At 42.3% G+C, this 15,187-nt stretch overlaps 1 protein-coding gene across 2 annotated transcripts in view; it reads left to right on the forward strand.

Moving 5' to 3' along the window:
• LOC138528636 (transient receptor potential cation channel subfamily M member 2-like) overlaps nucleotides 1-15,187 on the forward strand; it is a 1,006,635-nt gene that overhangs the window by 622,052 nt on the left and 369,396 nt on the right. For both annotated transcript variants that reach the window (XM_069640452.1, XM_069640453.1), the window contains exon 14: nucleotides 2,923-3,035. In XM_069640452.1, the coding sequence (XP_069496553.1) occupies nucleotides 2,923-3,035 (113 nt within the window). The remainder of the gene's footprint in view (nucleotides 1-2,922; nucleotides 3,036-15,187) is intronic.

Raw genomic sequence — 15,187 nt, forward strand, 5'->3', positions numbered from 1 at the left:
ACACTTGATCCTTCTGTACTTATTCAAATTTTCCAAGGTCTTAAAAAGCAAGTCAAATCTAAAACCCATGTCAAAATCTGATGCCTCCGGAAGAGCTGTCGGTTTCCCTGCACAGAGAGGGGAATGCAGGAAGAGGATTTCAATCACTCTGCCCCTGTGATGATGTGTCAAGATTCAACTCGGCACCGCACTACGACTAAACCAGCAGTAGTCATAATGGCGAAACAGGCCCAGCCAACAGTTATACCTCCTTCACCTCTTTTGGTACCATGGGCCGAGGTCAGGCTGTAGTCTTCAGGTGGTGTGTGCTGGCACACATGCAACACAAACAACAATAGTACAGTGGTATCAAAATAAAAGACTGTCCAACCAGGTTCTAAATAAATAGGAAATGTAATCAAAACGTACAAAGCACACCACTAATTAAAACACAAGCGACACACCCAAAGGGAACACAGAGAAGGCAGACCTTGGAATAAAGGGGCACTCTGGGACGATAAGTACTTGAGCAGGCGATGGATTTAAGTTTCAAGTGTCAACCTTTGTGATGATATCTTTAAGAAGGTAGAGCAGTGGACTTAAAGTCTCTATTGTCTTTTAAGACACACCAGGCGACTGGACCTCTTCATATGCCTTATGTTTTTGTCTTTGGTGGGTCAACAGCATTGAGCCATGCTTTTTGGCATCAGACCAGGAGTCTGAGCGCTTTCAGTACTGGACCTGGGTCGAATCGAGGAGTGACAGCAACAGGTTCTAATGATGCAGTGCTGTTCAGCAGTGGCAACTACTTGTGGGTCGAAGATGCTGGAGAAGGCAGATGATGTTTGGTTGGCGCCAGGGGTGTTGCTAGGTCTGGAAAAGATCTGGGGCTATGCTAATGTTGGGACTATCAGGACTCAGTGCTGGCTAGCTTTTTGGTTGTAACCCCTGAGCTTCAATCTGGTGCTACAACCAATAGACCTGTGGCTATAGCCCTTTAGCCCACCCCCCTAGCAACGCCTCTAGTTGGCACCGCTGGAAGACTTAACAGCTCGGTGTGGAGAAGTGAAGACTGACTTTCAGCAGCGAGCAGGCTCGGTTGGCTCAGCAAAAATCTGGTGCACTGTGCCGGATATGGTTTGAAGCTGGAATAAGCTGGTAACCAGGCAGGCAGTGTCGAGTTGCGGACACTAGAAGACACAGATGCAAGGTCTCAGATGCAGAGTTGACAGAAGATTGGCATCAAGCAAAACTTGGAGATGCATAAACAATTTGCATTGAGGTTGTACATGGTTTCCTATAGAACATGCGCCTATAGAACATGGATGATATCATAGGTGCCCAAAACAGCATCAACGCAGTTCGGGATTGAAGGGGGAACCCAATGGCTTATTTCTTGGTTCTATCATTTTGGTGGGCCCAAGTCCATGGTCACAGGGAGAAAGGTAGTCCCTTCTTCTGCAATCCTTTCCAATCAGCAAGGTTTATTAGAGGGTATTTGCAAGGGATCATGTCACCTCCTGTGGCAGGCTCCTGTGTAGCAGTGCCTCCGATGCTGTAGACATTGCCCAGGCAGCAGTTTGAACCCAAACGGGGACTTGTAATGTGAAAGGAGGAGAGGTTTCTTCTTCCTTGGAGCCTTCTGTTTCCACTTCTCTGACAGAGGACTCTGGAATAAATTCTATCTCAAACACAGTTTCAGGTGAATCTGTCTTGTCTTTTAGTCTAAAGATGAATTAACTGAGCGCAGGGCTTCCCTTGTAAGTGGCAAATTGCAACAGGCGATTGGTTCAAAGTAAGCCTGTTGTCAGGACCCCAATCCAGGCTTCTGTAACAAGTGCCCTTTGTCTTATGGAGTACCCAGAGTGCTTTGTCCACAGGAAGTGGAGATGGGGCAGGAAGTTGAGGGAGCCCTACCAGAATCAAAAATGGTAGAACCCCTCCCTTGGGCTAAACCTCCCCTCTGGGCTACTCTAACCTAATCATATTTTCCCGGTATGCCTACTTCAAAAGGACACAAGTGACCATCTCCCTCATGTGAAAAATCCGTTATCATGTAAGGGCTGTCTTTGAAGCACTGGTTCACAGGGGACCGCCCAGTGAGGATTCCTGCGACATGAGGAAGATATTAGCCTTAATGGGGGGTCCAAATGGCAGCTTCCTGGCCAGGGCCAACATGGTTGTTGTGGGTGTACCTGGGCCACACAGCTAATGCAAATCGAGCCCTGTCATGAGACCAAGCTGACAGTATTATGACATTTAAATGCTGTAGTTATATAATTATGTAACCTTCGCAGCTACTATGTATTAACTAGACATGGCTTATATTAGCAGTTTACTGTGTCTCCAGGCACCTGGATTACACAATTATTATTTTATGAACAAGAGGTGTAGATGATTAAATAAGCTACATATGTCTATTAGAACTTTGTGTTTCAGCATATGTCAGGAATGAACATCTGACCGTTTAGTCCACCCTGCTGCCACAGCAGAGCAGTTGATAGAGATTTCAGGAGAAGGTCACAGCAAAGGCACACATTTGTACTATGATTACAGCATGGAGTATTATGAAAGATGGCCTGATTAACAGGCCTCCCTTTCAGAAACAGAATTACCTGTATCATGTTATGTTCTAAACTCACAAGCTATGCTGACCTCACAGGATGGCATTCTGTCAAAGCCCCACTCCATCTATAAAACCCATTCACAAATGGGCTGGAACCGAAGAAATGTGGAGGATCCATTTAAGCATTTTTCGGCCCAACTAAAATTACCATTTCAGTGAAAAAACTATTAATGTTCTAAAATATGTTTGCTCTCCCATGAAAATAACATGTAGGTTGAACATAATATGCTTAATACTAAAATCCACATCATACAATACTTTTCATGCAAACACTGTGATGTCAGTTTAATTAGCTCTTTCCCGTTTGCTCTTCACAGATGTCACTCACACAGTTCTGGTGGGGGAACCTGTCTGTTGACAATGGTTTCATTCAAGTCCTCCTGTGTATGCTGTGTTTCCCGTTGATATTCGCTGGGCTGGTCACCTTCAGGTAATATTCGCAGCGCTACAAGATGACATGTGCATGTGATTGAAATTTCCCATCTAACATGGCTTTGAACAGTATTAAAACTGTCTTAATTTAAGTGTGTGTGTAAGGAGGGTCATTTTACAGCCCTCCTAAATTCCACAGAAGGGGAACGTGTCTGTTTAGATGTCGTATGGCATGCACTTTTTGCCATTTTCAAAACGGAGAGGAAATGTGAAGAGTAAAACAGCCTTTCCTCTTCACTTTTCCAATTCATTTTTGGAAAAAGGTAAATACCGCCTGCAAATAATGCTTTGCTGACAGCATTTATAATGGAACAATGGATTCTATGACGATCCTTCAGATAGCGTCACTTCTCCCCAGGGGAGCATGCCTTCCCATGAGGCTAGGGAGGTGATGCTGCTAACCAGTAGTCCACCTAGGGGTGGTAACATGCAGGAGGATCTCATGGGAAGTGACTCCTCTCCTGCGGATAAGGACTAAATTGGGAGGCACAAAACATGTGAAATCCCAGCATGGAGGCTGACTATAACGCACACATCTTACCAACATAAGATCACCTCCGAAACTGTGTTATTGTGAAATATCGAACCCATCTGATGACAAATATACTGGGACAAAGAAGCATTCAAAGGGGGTCAAAAGCTAGAACAGCTGCTGTCCCATTGGAAGGACGTTACGCTGGGGCCGTCGCCGCTATTTAAACTGATCAGCAAAGAGGGACTTTGTTCCTTCGTCATCTGCTGACCCGTCCGCCATTGGCCCGTGTGGTTTTGGGAAGCTGCGATAAAACCCGAGGGAGAATTAGACGACCGAGCTGGCCGCATCGAAGCCTGGAAATCTGGCGCAGGGCTTCGGGAGATTGCAGCAAGGCTCGTCTTGAAGGTTGAGAAGGGAAATAGCCAGACACCAGAGAAGTGTCTTGTGAGTCATTTGGGAACTGGCCTGATAAATCTGCTGAGACTGAGAGGTGGTGGTGCAACGTGTAGTGGGTGTACCGTGTGGTCCGACAATGGTGCTGTTATTGCCTAACGTAGCCTACAGCAGATCCTTGTAGGTGACTATCCGGAGATAGCGAGAGACAGTGGAAAAGGCGTAACCTGTCTCGGTGGGACCTAGGGGTCCAATGGCTATGCCGAGGTGGTCCACAATAACTTGAGCTGGAGAGATGCGAGACACGGAGGACTACTGATGGAAAACGTTGAACTAAGAAGTGTGGAGCTGTGTCCCCTGGTGAAACCGATGAAGAGTTCCCCAGGAGAAGGTAAAGGTAACAGGATTGCGTACAAGTCTGGGACAGGGCTGGGAAGTTACAAGACTGTAAGCCACAGAGCAGTAGACCACTTTGTGGTACAAGTCCCAGGCCAGTTCCACATAAGCGTGGTGCTGTAGAGTTTTGAGCGACTCCAGGAATAGCTTCATCGTCCCAGTGTGGCCAGATCCAGTGTTGTACAAAACCTAGAGGTTATGAAAGCCTCCCTAAGAGAGTTAAAAACCTTGTTGAGAACTGTGCCCCATGAGCACATTATGGGACTGTTTAATTTTTATTGGGTCACAGAGAACCCAGAACATTTGTGGAACATTTGCTTTGAACAACCCGACGGGCGTTTGGACGCTTTACATCAAGGAGAAGGGAGTCCTTCTCCTGGATTGCGAACAGTAGCTGGACTTTATGGTGTTTTGCTGTAGGGACAATGATAGATAGGAGCCTTTTTGACCGGACATTGCCTTTTTTTCTGACTCACCAGACTTTCTGAGGAGCACCTGAGTTTCTTTTGTTTAGGTAGAGAAACCCTCTCAGAGCTAGCGATAGTTAGGCTTCATTTATTTAATAAAAGTCTATAGCAACCACTATGGCACCACTTGGTCAGTCTTTTCATTCCTTGTAGCTATGGAATCCTCTAGCCTTTATCAGATGCAAAAATCAGGAAGATTCCATAGGAATCCTTAGGTGTTTCCGTCAACTTGAAAATACATGGAACTCCATTTATTGGAGCATGTCATTTGACGATGGGGAGCAGTGTAAGCGGTTCCCCACGGACACATTTTCGCCATTTGCATGGTGGAACGAAGAAGTGCAGGGCAAAATGCGGTGTACAAGCGCGTATGCCACCTTTTGCCCTGCACATTTGCACTGTGCCATGCAAATGAAGTAATGCTGCCCTCCATGTACTCATGGCAGGCAGCATTTACAATGGATCCCTATGAAGTCCGCCTGGTTTTTGTTGGTGCAAAAAGCCGGCATTTGCGCCGGCATGAAAATGCATGCCTGAACAAATGCTGGGGCATTTGTATGGTGGAGAGGAAGGGAGGTGGGGGAAATGCAAGTGGACGGAAATAAGCCTTGACGGATACAGCAGCATACAAGCCTTACACAAGGCTCTTCTTACACAAGAAACACTTGTGTACAGCCACATTATAAATGACATATCATATCAAGGATTTTATGCTGCTGATTCCCATTATGCAACGCATAAGAATCAACTCCATACGGATTGGATGCGATAGTACAATTTGAAAGAGGAGCGAAAGAGCAGCACAGAAACTTATATCCGCCTTCAAATTCTGCCAGATCGTTAAATTGAAGCGTAAAGAGAATACCCCCTGCTTTTATGCTTCATTTTAATGATTATGGGGACTACAAAATGACGCCCCATGTTTCTGTATCACTGCCTGCTGTCCTAGGACTCGACTAGCATACAGTTGCATGCACAATTTGGACATGCGTTAACTCTGTTTGTGCAGCTACAATTACATTCGTATTTGCACTGATGCCAACGCTATTGCGCCTGTGGAAATGTTGTTTGCACTTGTGCAGTTGTACGTCACTCCTGCCAATGGTATCTTATCCTGCACAAGCACGTGAGGGATCTGCGGAATAGGAAATGGCCTGCCCTTAATTAATTCTGTTTCCCTCTTGAGGAGCACTCTTGTTGCAATGCTATTGCACCGTTCCTGGATGACTGGAGCTATGATGTTATTTTATTAGTTAATTAGCTTTTGTAAGTCGCTAATTACCGGATTCCAGTCTCTAAGCGCTGGACTGGGATTCAAACCTGTGTTGCTCTGCATTGCGTTGCTTCCAAAACAAACACAATGCTCCTGAGCTATACTCCGGCTAATAATAGGTCTCTTGTTCTACCCTGTTTTACCACCATCATGTTCTACCCTACCCTGTTTTACCACCATCATGAAAATGCTTGAGGTTGTTGATAAGCTGTAAGTTGCCTGTGCACCAGGAGGATATGTTTCCATTGTGAACATGCTAAGACCCTGTAAGTGTGCAATACGTTTTTCAGGTATTGGCCGCAAGAAGGACACTTACAGAACTTCACAAACGTGGTAACATGTCAGAGTCTGCTAAGTTCTGTAGTTAAACACTTACAGAATGTATTATAACAAACTAAAGAAATTGCTAACTCATGGCTAGTAGAGGGGAGAATATAATGGGGGACACTGAAATCCCTACATCGGGTGAGTCCCCAGGTTTCATATATTTTTCATTTAATTCTTAATTGTTTTTAGTTTATATCAAACCTTTACAATTAGACAAAGCATGTTCAAACCACAACTTAATGCTTTCAATTTCCAGATTTAAAATGCATAAATGGATAGAAGCCATACTGTAGTAACATATTTTAACTTATCTCACACATCTTTAACAATCTAATCACAGCAATTATTAGGGACACAGACTCTCGCACCGATATATATAGCCAATGGTTTCCTATGTTAATACGTGCCAAATCATACACCAATTTACCAAACAATAAAATACCTTGAGGCATTAGAGCTGGACAATGCAACAATAGATGCTGCAGATCTTCCTTCGTATCTTGAGTTTGACCAAATCTGCAGATTGCCACATGTCTCAGAAGCCTATTTCCTATGAACAACATGTTGTTAGTGACTAACACGCTAAATCTACATCGCATGTACAAATGATGGTACTCCCTATCAGGACATTTCATCACATAGGGTTCTGGCTGACCAGCTCTTTTCTGAAATGCACTTAAGTGTTCATTCAGTTTATGATTCCTCAGTAAATCATCTGTGGCTATGCAGTCACATAGCATTAGCCTTAATTTGACTTTCTTGGGATTGTTAACCATAATCTAATCCATCGATCATTTTTGGATGACTTTCCCCTTATAAAATTTTAAAACCAAGCGTTAACAAACATTTCCCAAACTTAGAATTTATATTTTTCATCTGTACTTCTAGCAATTCTGCCTTCTTGGACAGAAAAAATTGACTTTAGAGGTCTAATTTCGGTATTTGCCCCCTCCATTAACTTGAGTAGCAGTCGAGGGATCCCCCTTTTGTCTCATGTTACGTTTTGACACGTGGACACGACTCCTGTTTCCGGTCTTAGACCCATCCCCTTTTGATGTGCTTTGATATAAACTTTAAATACATTTGATATAAAAAGGATATCAAAAAAGTTTATCGAATTTATATCAAATGTATATTTTTATAGGGAGTGTTTTCTAATTTATATTAGTTTTGATATGCTAATATACATTTTATATAAAATCTATATAAAGATGGGAGTAGCACTAGACGATGTTGCTTGGTCGAGCGCCTAGAGCGAAATGAGCTCTGAAGACAGGGACTGTGAATCTAGGGTTTTGCAGAGTGACAAGTTGCTAACATCACAGTGGGGTTCTGCCCCACATTGATAGGAAGCAGATATACATTTTATATCAAATTGATAAGCCCCCAAAGTTTTCGATAGCAATTTTACTGAACCCCAATAATGTCTATATAAACTTTTTAGGAAGCGGAAAATGATATCAAACAAGTTTTATATCTTTTTGATATAAAAATGTATGTAAAAATAGAACAAATATTTTTGGATATACACATTTAGATTAATCAATATAATAAAATCATATTTTGGGATATAAAAATGTATATAAAATAATATTGAAAATCATATTTGTTATAGAAATGTATACACAAATTAATATTTAGGCTAATATTTATATATATATATATATATATCTAAAATTAATATTTTTATATAAAATATTCATTTACATTTTTTATATAAACTTCCCTGAACATTTCCATATCAAACATTTTTTATATCAATTTTGATATAAAATTGTGTACCAATCTTATATGAACTGGCTTTGGTACAGAGTGTCAATAATAGAAAGCAGTTTACTTTATAAGTAAAGTGTGCTTCCCTGAGCCCGTACAAAAGTAAAATGATTGCTTCTAAGGGGTCTACAGCATCTCGTGTGTGGTATAAAAGTGTACTTCTGCTACCAACCAAATAGCCGTGAATCCACTCTGCGAGGGGATTTTATATTTAAGGCCAGCGAAATCCTAGGAATGTGCTGACACACAGAGCGGCATTCTATCCACATCAGCAGAAAGCACAGATGGGTTTTATATTTAGCTCGCCGGAATACAGGGTGTTTGTGCCAGGTGTATTAATAAAGCCACCCATGTGAATACATGTTTACAAACTAAAAACAATGGTAGTTAGTAAGGCTATTTTTAACCTATGACTGAAGGCCGGCACAGGAAGTAGATGCAGTCAGGAACTTAATTTTAGATGCTGTTATAAGGATACAGGAAGCTAACTATTTACAAGCTAAGGTGACACTCGCTAATTCTTGCCCAATATGCAGGAAATAGAATGCTGTGCTTCTGTTGATAAGAAAAATGGCATTAGTCCCAGGAAGACGTTTTTAAAGGGTGGTTGACGGCATCTAGCAATCCCGTGGTGAGAAAACAAAACTAGATTTGTAAGATGTCACTGGCTGACTCCTCCTATTTTGTCTGCCTAATAGTTAAGGTAGTTTAGGTGAAGAGGTGCAGTCAAATCCCTGTGCTTGCTTATATGCAAACCCACAAGTATATCCGGTAGGTAGGCAAAAAAGAGTAAATAATGAAAGTCCTTCAGACTGAAGTGATGAGGTTTATAATAAAGTTTCTTTTATTGAAGATCCTTAATTCATCTTGGATAATTATACAGAGTTCTTAATGCGCTCAAAGAATCCTATTGTGCTCAATTATTATAGTATTTACTCCTCCTTGCACTTGTTGTAAGTGTGCAGTATTAGTCCTAGTATTAGTATTAGTATTAGATAATTGATGGTGTCCAGTCCTCTGCACCTGTTTCACCACTGGTTGTGATAGTGGCTCACCAGGAGGTAAAGAGAGAGTGTTGCTCTGGTGGTGGCAGATGTTTATAGATCCATGGTGATCTTGATGTTGAGCGAGTTTTAATTAGAAAATTCCACTCCTTTAATTTAGTTGTCACCCCTGATAGGTTACGTTGTGGACTGGAAACCTTTCCCATCAGTCCAAATGCAAGAAACGCCGATCCTGATGGTTCCAGGATACATCTGCAGGGGTGAGTTTTGTTTCAGATCTTGCTAAAACATAAAGGAAGAAGTATGCAGGAAATAATATGCTGGATTTTGTTGATACAAAAAAACAATTTCTGCAAACTAAACAGAAATGCACAAATCTGTGCATTATTGATAATGAAACAACATTGAGCTTTCACCCCTTAAAAGGGAGGTCTGACTCCTGCATGGGGTACTGTTGACGAGAATGTCAGAGCCCTGGATTGATGCACCCCTGCAGACACTGGCTAATTGACCTGGGACACTTGATTGTAACTCTGTGAGGTGCCTTGCTTCTGAGCTGAATTTGATTGTTGGTCTGTGGACACTGAGAGAACCACTGCAGAGCCTTTTAATTGGTAGCTGGGCCTGCTGTTTATTCAGAGTTTTATTTCAACATTAGCAAAAAGGTGAGTTTCGGGGGTATTTCAATACCTTAATGTATTGTTTTTGTATTTTTCTAACCTTTCTGACTCATGCCATGAGACGGGCCCTTTCTGAGACAAGCTGTGCATTTTTAACTAAACATTTTTAATGACGTGTTTGAAAATGTATAGTTTACTTAGAATGCTCTGTGGTTATGCATGTCGGCTAGGATAGCACATAGATGTTGACAGTGCCATATTCTATTTGTGCGTGTGTGTATGTGTAGTTTATGAGATTTTAACCTCAATGCTTTGGAAGAAGTTGAAAATGTGTAAAGGATTTTGTTAAGTGTCTAGTGTTTATAGCACTGCTATACAAACAGACACTCAATCAATCAGATACTCGCACAATCAATCAGATACTCACACAATCAATTAGACACTCATTAAGCCGGTAAGATAGCTCAGCGGGTTGAGCGCTCGCTGCTGCGATCTGAGAGTGATCTGCAGGTTGCAGTTTCGAATTCCAGCAAAGGCCAACTCAGCCTTTCATCCTTCTGAGGGCAATAAATGAGTACCAATTTCGGTTGGGTGATATTGTATGTACGTATTTGCTCTGTAAAGCACTTTGGATTAAGGTGCAATATAAATAAACACATAATTATCATGAAATCAATCAGACATGCACAAAATCAATCAGACACTCACACAATCAAACATTTCAATATTAAAGCTTGGACCCCACCCTTATAGCCGTGCAACACATTAAATTAAACATTAAATAAACCCTGACTGCACTTTTGGGGCACTTGTCTTTTTGTAATGGAGCATATTTGCATGCACACAATGCAGTGATTTAACTTCACAGCGCCGATAAAATCAAATCAAACCACCTCATATTGTTTGTTTGTTTGTTTGTTTGTTTATTCATTTGTTAAGCACACCAGACTTGTGAGTAAAAGGGCGCAGTTATATGGAGATGCAAGACTTACAAGGTTGCGTATACACAGGTTACAAAAATGTACATAATAGCAAGATATACAGTTTTTTACATGAATACAGGATATATACAATGTACAAAATAAGACAAAGAAAGAATAACCAATGACATAAATAATCAGTAGACACTGTACAGAGGATAAATGTGCCACGTGGGGCCCTTTGCAGGATACTAAGCTCCCGAGTGGATCACAATGCGCAAGGTCTTCAGAAATTAATGCAAAAGTCAAAATTAGTATAGTAGTCCGCTGTTGCTGCAGAATGACCAAGTCACTAGGGAAGTGGGCAAGTCCTCTGAGGGTGGTGGGAGACTAAGGATCCGTAGCAGTGATATGTTTTATTAAATTCTTCCTAAAATGTAAGTAGGGTTGGTCTGCTCTCAGCTCCTGAGGCAATGAGTTCCAACTTTTAGCTGCCTTAACAGTGAAGCTGTTACCCCCAATGGTGGTGAGCTTATATTTAGGAATAGTCAGACAATTAGTATTCCAAGTTCTAGTAGGTCTGAGAGAAGTTCTTCTCTGGAGTTTATCTATGAGGTAGCTGGGGGCTGCGTTATTAAGAGCTTTATGTGTCAAGGAAAGCGTTTTTAGTAGTATTTTGTTAGATGTGGATAGCCATTTATGTTGACGTCTCAAGGAGAAGATGTGAGTTTTCTTATTTATGCCTAAGGCTGCTCTTAGGGCGTTATTCTGTAGTGTTTGGAGCTTTTGAATGGTAGATTTGTTGGCACCACTGTAGAGGGCATTGCAGTAGTCGATTCTGGAGAGTATTAGAGCTCTAGCCAGGATCAGACAACTATTGTCAGAGAGGAACGGTTTACCAGCTCTGAGTAATTTGCAGGTGTAGGCCGTGGCAGAGGTAAGGGATTTGACCTGTTTATCAAAGGACAGTGTAGAGTCCAAGTAGAATCCAAGGGTTTTTACTTCCCTGGAGACTTTGATGGTGTTACCATCAATATTGAATGATGAATATTCTTGGCCTAGTTTTTTGATATTCGCCTGCGAGCCCAGAATTATAAATTCAGTCTTATCGCTCAAGCACAGGCCATGAGTGGCCATCCATGCTTGGATGATAAGGTAAACTTTGTTCACTAAACCCATGTCCGTACCGTAATCCCCAGAAAGTGGGAGGAGAATCTGAGTATCATCTGCATAGTTAGTGTAGGTGATACCCAGCTTGTCCAGATCGACGAACAGTGGCTTAGTGAAGATGTTGTAAAGGGTGGGCGAGACGCAGGACCCTTGGGGAACACCACATAGGATGGGTGTAGGGTTGGCAGCTGCTGAGGGGGAGAAGACTCTCATGGTTCTCTCACTCAGGAAGGACTCAATCCATTTGATGGCACCCGTAGAGAAGTGAGCTGCAAAATCAAGGTGCCGGCATAAGACCTTGTGGTTGACCAGATCAAATGCGGCAGAGAGGTCAAGTAGGAGCAAGAGTACTGTCCTTCCTTTGTCTCTCAGCTTGTCTATTTGGGACTTTAGGTCGATTAGGGCTGTCTCTGTTCCGTGTAGTGGGCGGAAACCAGATTGTCTGTTGCCTAGTAGTTTACGCAATTCCAAGTATTTTTGAATTCGAATGTAAGCGGCTTTATCCAATATTTTTAGTAGAAATGGGACTGTGGTAATGGGCCGGTAGTTCGTGGGAATAAGAGGATCTAGTGTCTGTTTCTTGAGGAGGGGTAGCACCCAGGATTATTGGTTAGCAGGTATAGTACCTGTAGCAAATGAGGCATTTATCAGTTTAGTTATGAATGGGGAGAGTTCTCTGGCAGCATCTTTTATTAGCTGTGCTGGGCAAATATCGCCTTTACAGTTTGAGGGCTTCAAAGATAGGATGATTTTTTCTACCTCTAAGGTAGACATTTTAGAAAAATGGAAGGTCATATTACGAGCCGATGGTGACTCGTTAGGCAGGAGAGTGTTAGGCGAGTGCTGTAAATTCAGAACTTCTTTTTTTTGTTGAATTTTATTCTGGAGTGTGTCAATTTTATTCGCTAAGGTATGTTGGATGTCTGTACACCAGGATTTGTCCTTAGTGCAGACATCAGGAATAATAATGGGTGACTCTAATTCTTTGAGTATGCAAAAGAGTTCTTTCATACTTGAATTTGAGTTAGCAATACGCTCGTCGTATGAATTGTGTTCTGCCTGGCAGATTTCCTTCTTGTAGTGTGAGGAAAGTGAGGTTAATTTGGCTTTGTTCTCGCTGGAGGGGCAAAGTCTCCAATTGGTTTCACTTTTATTCTTTAAGGTGCGGAGGTCTTTAAGTTGTGGAGTGAACTATTTGTTTAAATGGGCTATTGGTTTGCTAGGCCTAAGTTTGATAGGGGCAATTTTATCCAGTGTGGTAAGCATAATATTGTTAAATTCCTGAACTAGGCTACTAGGGTCAAGATTTTCAGGTAGTGCGTTAAGTGTGGGCAGAATGGCAGGGATAACTTTCTCTACCGAGATACTTTTTTTACTTCTGGTTGAGCATGGTGGCGCTAGTGGTTGGGCCAGTGGAGTAGGTCTTATAGTGGATAGGTGAAAGGAGATCAGAAAGTGGTCTGTCCATGCTAATGGCAGGATGGATGAAATAGTGGCTGAACAGTTAAGGTCCACTATCCAGTCCAAAATTCTCCCTTTAAGGTCAGTGGGTTTATTGACTTTTTGGGTAAGGCCTAATGCTTTGATCGTATTGGCTATTTCCATTGCGTTTTTATCTATTTGGTCATTAAAGCCTAGGTTAAAGACACCTAATAGGAGTAGGTGCGTGGTGGGTTTAAGGTTATTCATAATTATATTCTGCAGGTCTTCCTCAAAGGTACCAAGAGGGCCAGGTGGTCTATATATAAGGTGTATAGTAAGGGATTGCGAGTTATTTATCTGAATTTTGGCAGTGAGTGTTTCACATGATTGTGATAGATAGGTAGGGACTAGTCTGAGGCAAAGAGCAGTTTTAGGGATAATAGCAATACCGCCACCTCTGGCATTATCACGGTCTTGTCTGACTATGGTGTAGCCATCAGGGATAGCTAGCATAAGAGCAGGTCCTGCTGCATTATGGAGCCAAGTTTCTGTAATTGCGAGGAAATCCAGGTTTCCTTCAGTGATTAAGTCGGCAATATCGGTGGTGTGTGCGACTAGTGATCTTGCGCTGAGAAGCGCTCCTTTGAGAGCGAGGGCCTCAGGTGTTTTGTTGACTCGGGTAAGTTTGTCAGAGATATTGCAAACTTTAGGCTTATGGTTGTTGAAATGAGGGGTATTCGCGTTCAAGATGGCCATTGGAAGAGGCAACTTAGAGTGGCTAGGTGGTTGTAAGTTAAGTTTGTAGTTGGTTTTGAGGTTGGTGACCGGAAGGGCTCTTCTCAGTGGTTCATATAATTTAGCTAGTCTAGCGCAAAGTCTGTTGTTTCTATTGGGCGTGGCGCATGGTAAGGAGGCGTAAGGTATTGTCTCTCGGGCCTTGTTGAATATGGAGAGATTAGGTTGCACAATATTTGTAAAGGTTAGTAGGCTAAGGTCTAAGGTAGGTACTGGTGACTGGCCAGTGTATTCTTGGCTGCTGGAGTCCACCTGTATGGCAGTAGCCATGGTACAGAACAGTATTGCTAAGTTTAGCATCCTTCCAATCCCAGTGTCAAGGATAGTGTAGTGTCAAATGTAGGGGATTCCGTTACCGCTAAATGGAACAGATAAGTGGGTAGAACTAGGGAGTGTCTAACGTGATGTGGTCAACAACATTAGGCAAGGCATAGCATGAGGCACGTTAATGTTAACTAGTGACCATAAGGCACAACACAGTCAGGATGTGGTCTGCTAGTGACCATAAGGCACAACACAGTCAAAATGTGGTCTACTAGTGACCATAAGGCACAACACAGACAAGATGTGGTCTGCTAGTGACCATAAGACACAACAGAGTCAAAATGTGGTCTGCTAGTGACCATAAAGGCACAGCAAATCAAATAGGTCAGTTAGCATCCATGATCCATACAGATATTGGGCTCTATAGATAAACAAACACTTGCCACTGTTAAACACTTGTGTAAGCGGGCAGGTGAGGAGCGAGGCAGCATAAGAGGGAAAGACGTAGCAGATAAGGTGTTACATTGTGCATCTTAGCAAGCAAAGCCCAGGTAACCTACGAGCTCTTGCTGGAGCGCCTAGATTTGATGTCACGATAGGATGCAGGGGCACTTAAGAACAGAAATCACAATGTGTACCAGAGTGTAATATGCGGACTGATGTCCTACTAAAGGACGAGGGTGCAACAATACAGTGCAATACAATGGCATGATGGTCGCTAAACGACACTAAGGCGCTACACGTAGCACACTGGGCCATGAGCATCTGTGTTAATAGGGTTCCATAGAGGGCATGCACAGCAGTCAAATGGCTCAGGCAGATGCAATTTAGCAGATTACACATAAGGCAAT

This window comes from Ambystoma mexicanum, chromosome 7q (genome assembly GCF_040938575.1).
Source record: "Ambystoma mexicanum isolate Mex_15411 chromosome 7q, UKY_AmexF1_1, whole genome shotgun sequence".
Classification (NCBI taxonomy): domain Eukaryota; kingdom Metazoa; phylum Chordata; class Amphibia; order Caudata; family Ambystomatidae; genus Ambystoma; species Ambystoma mexicanum.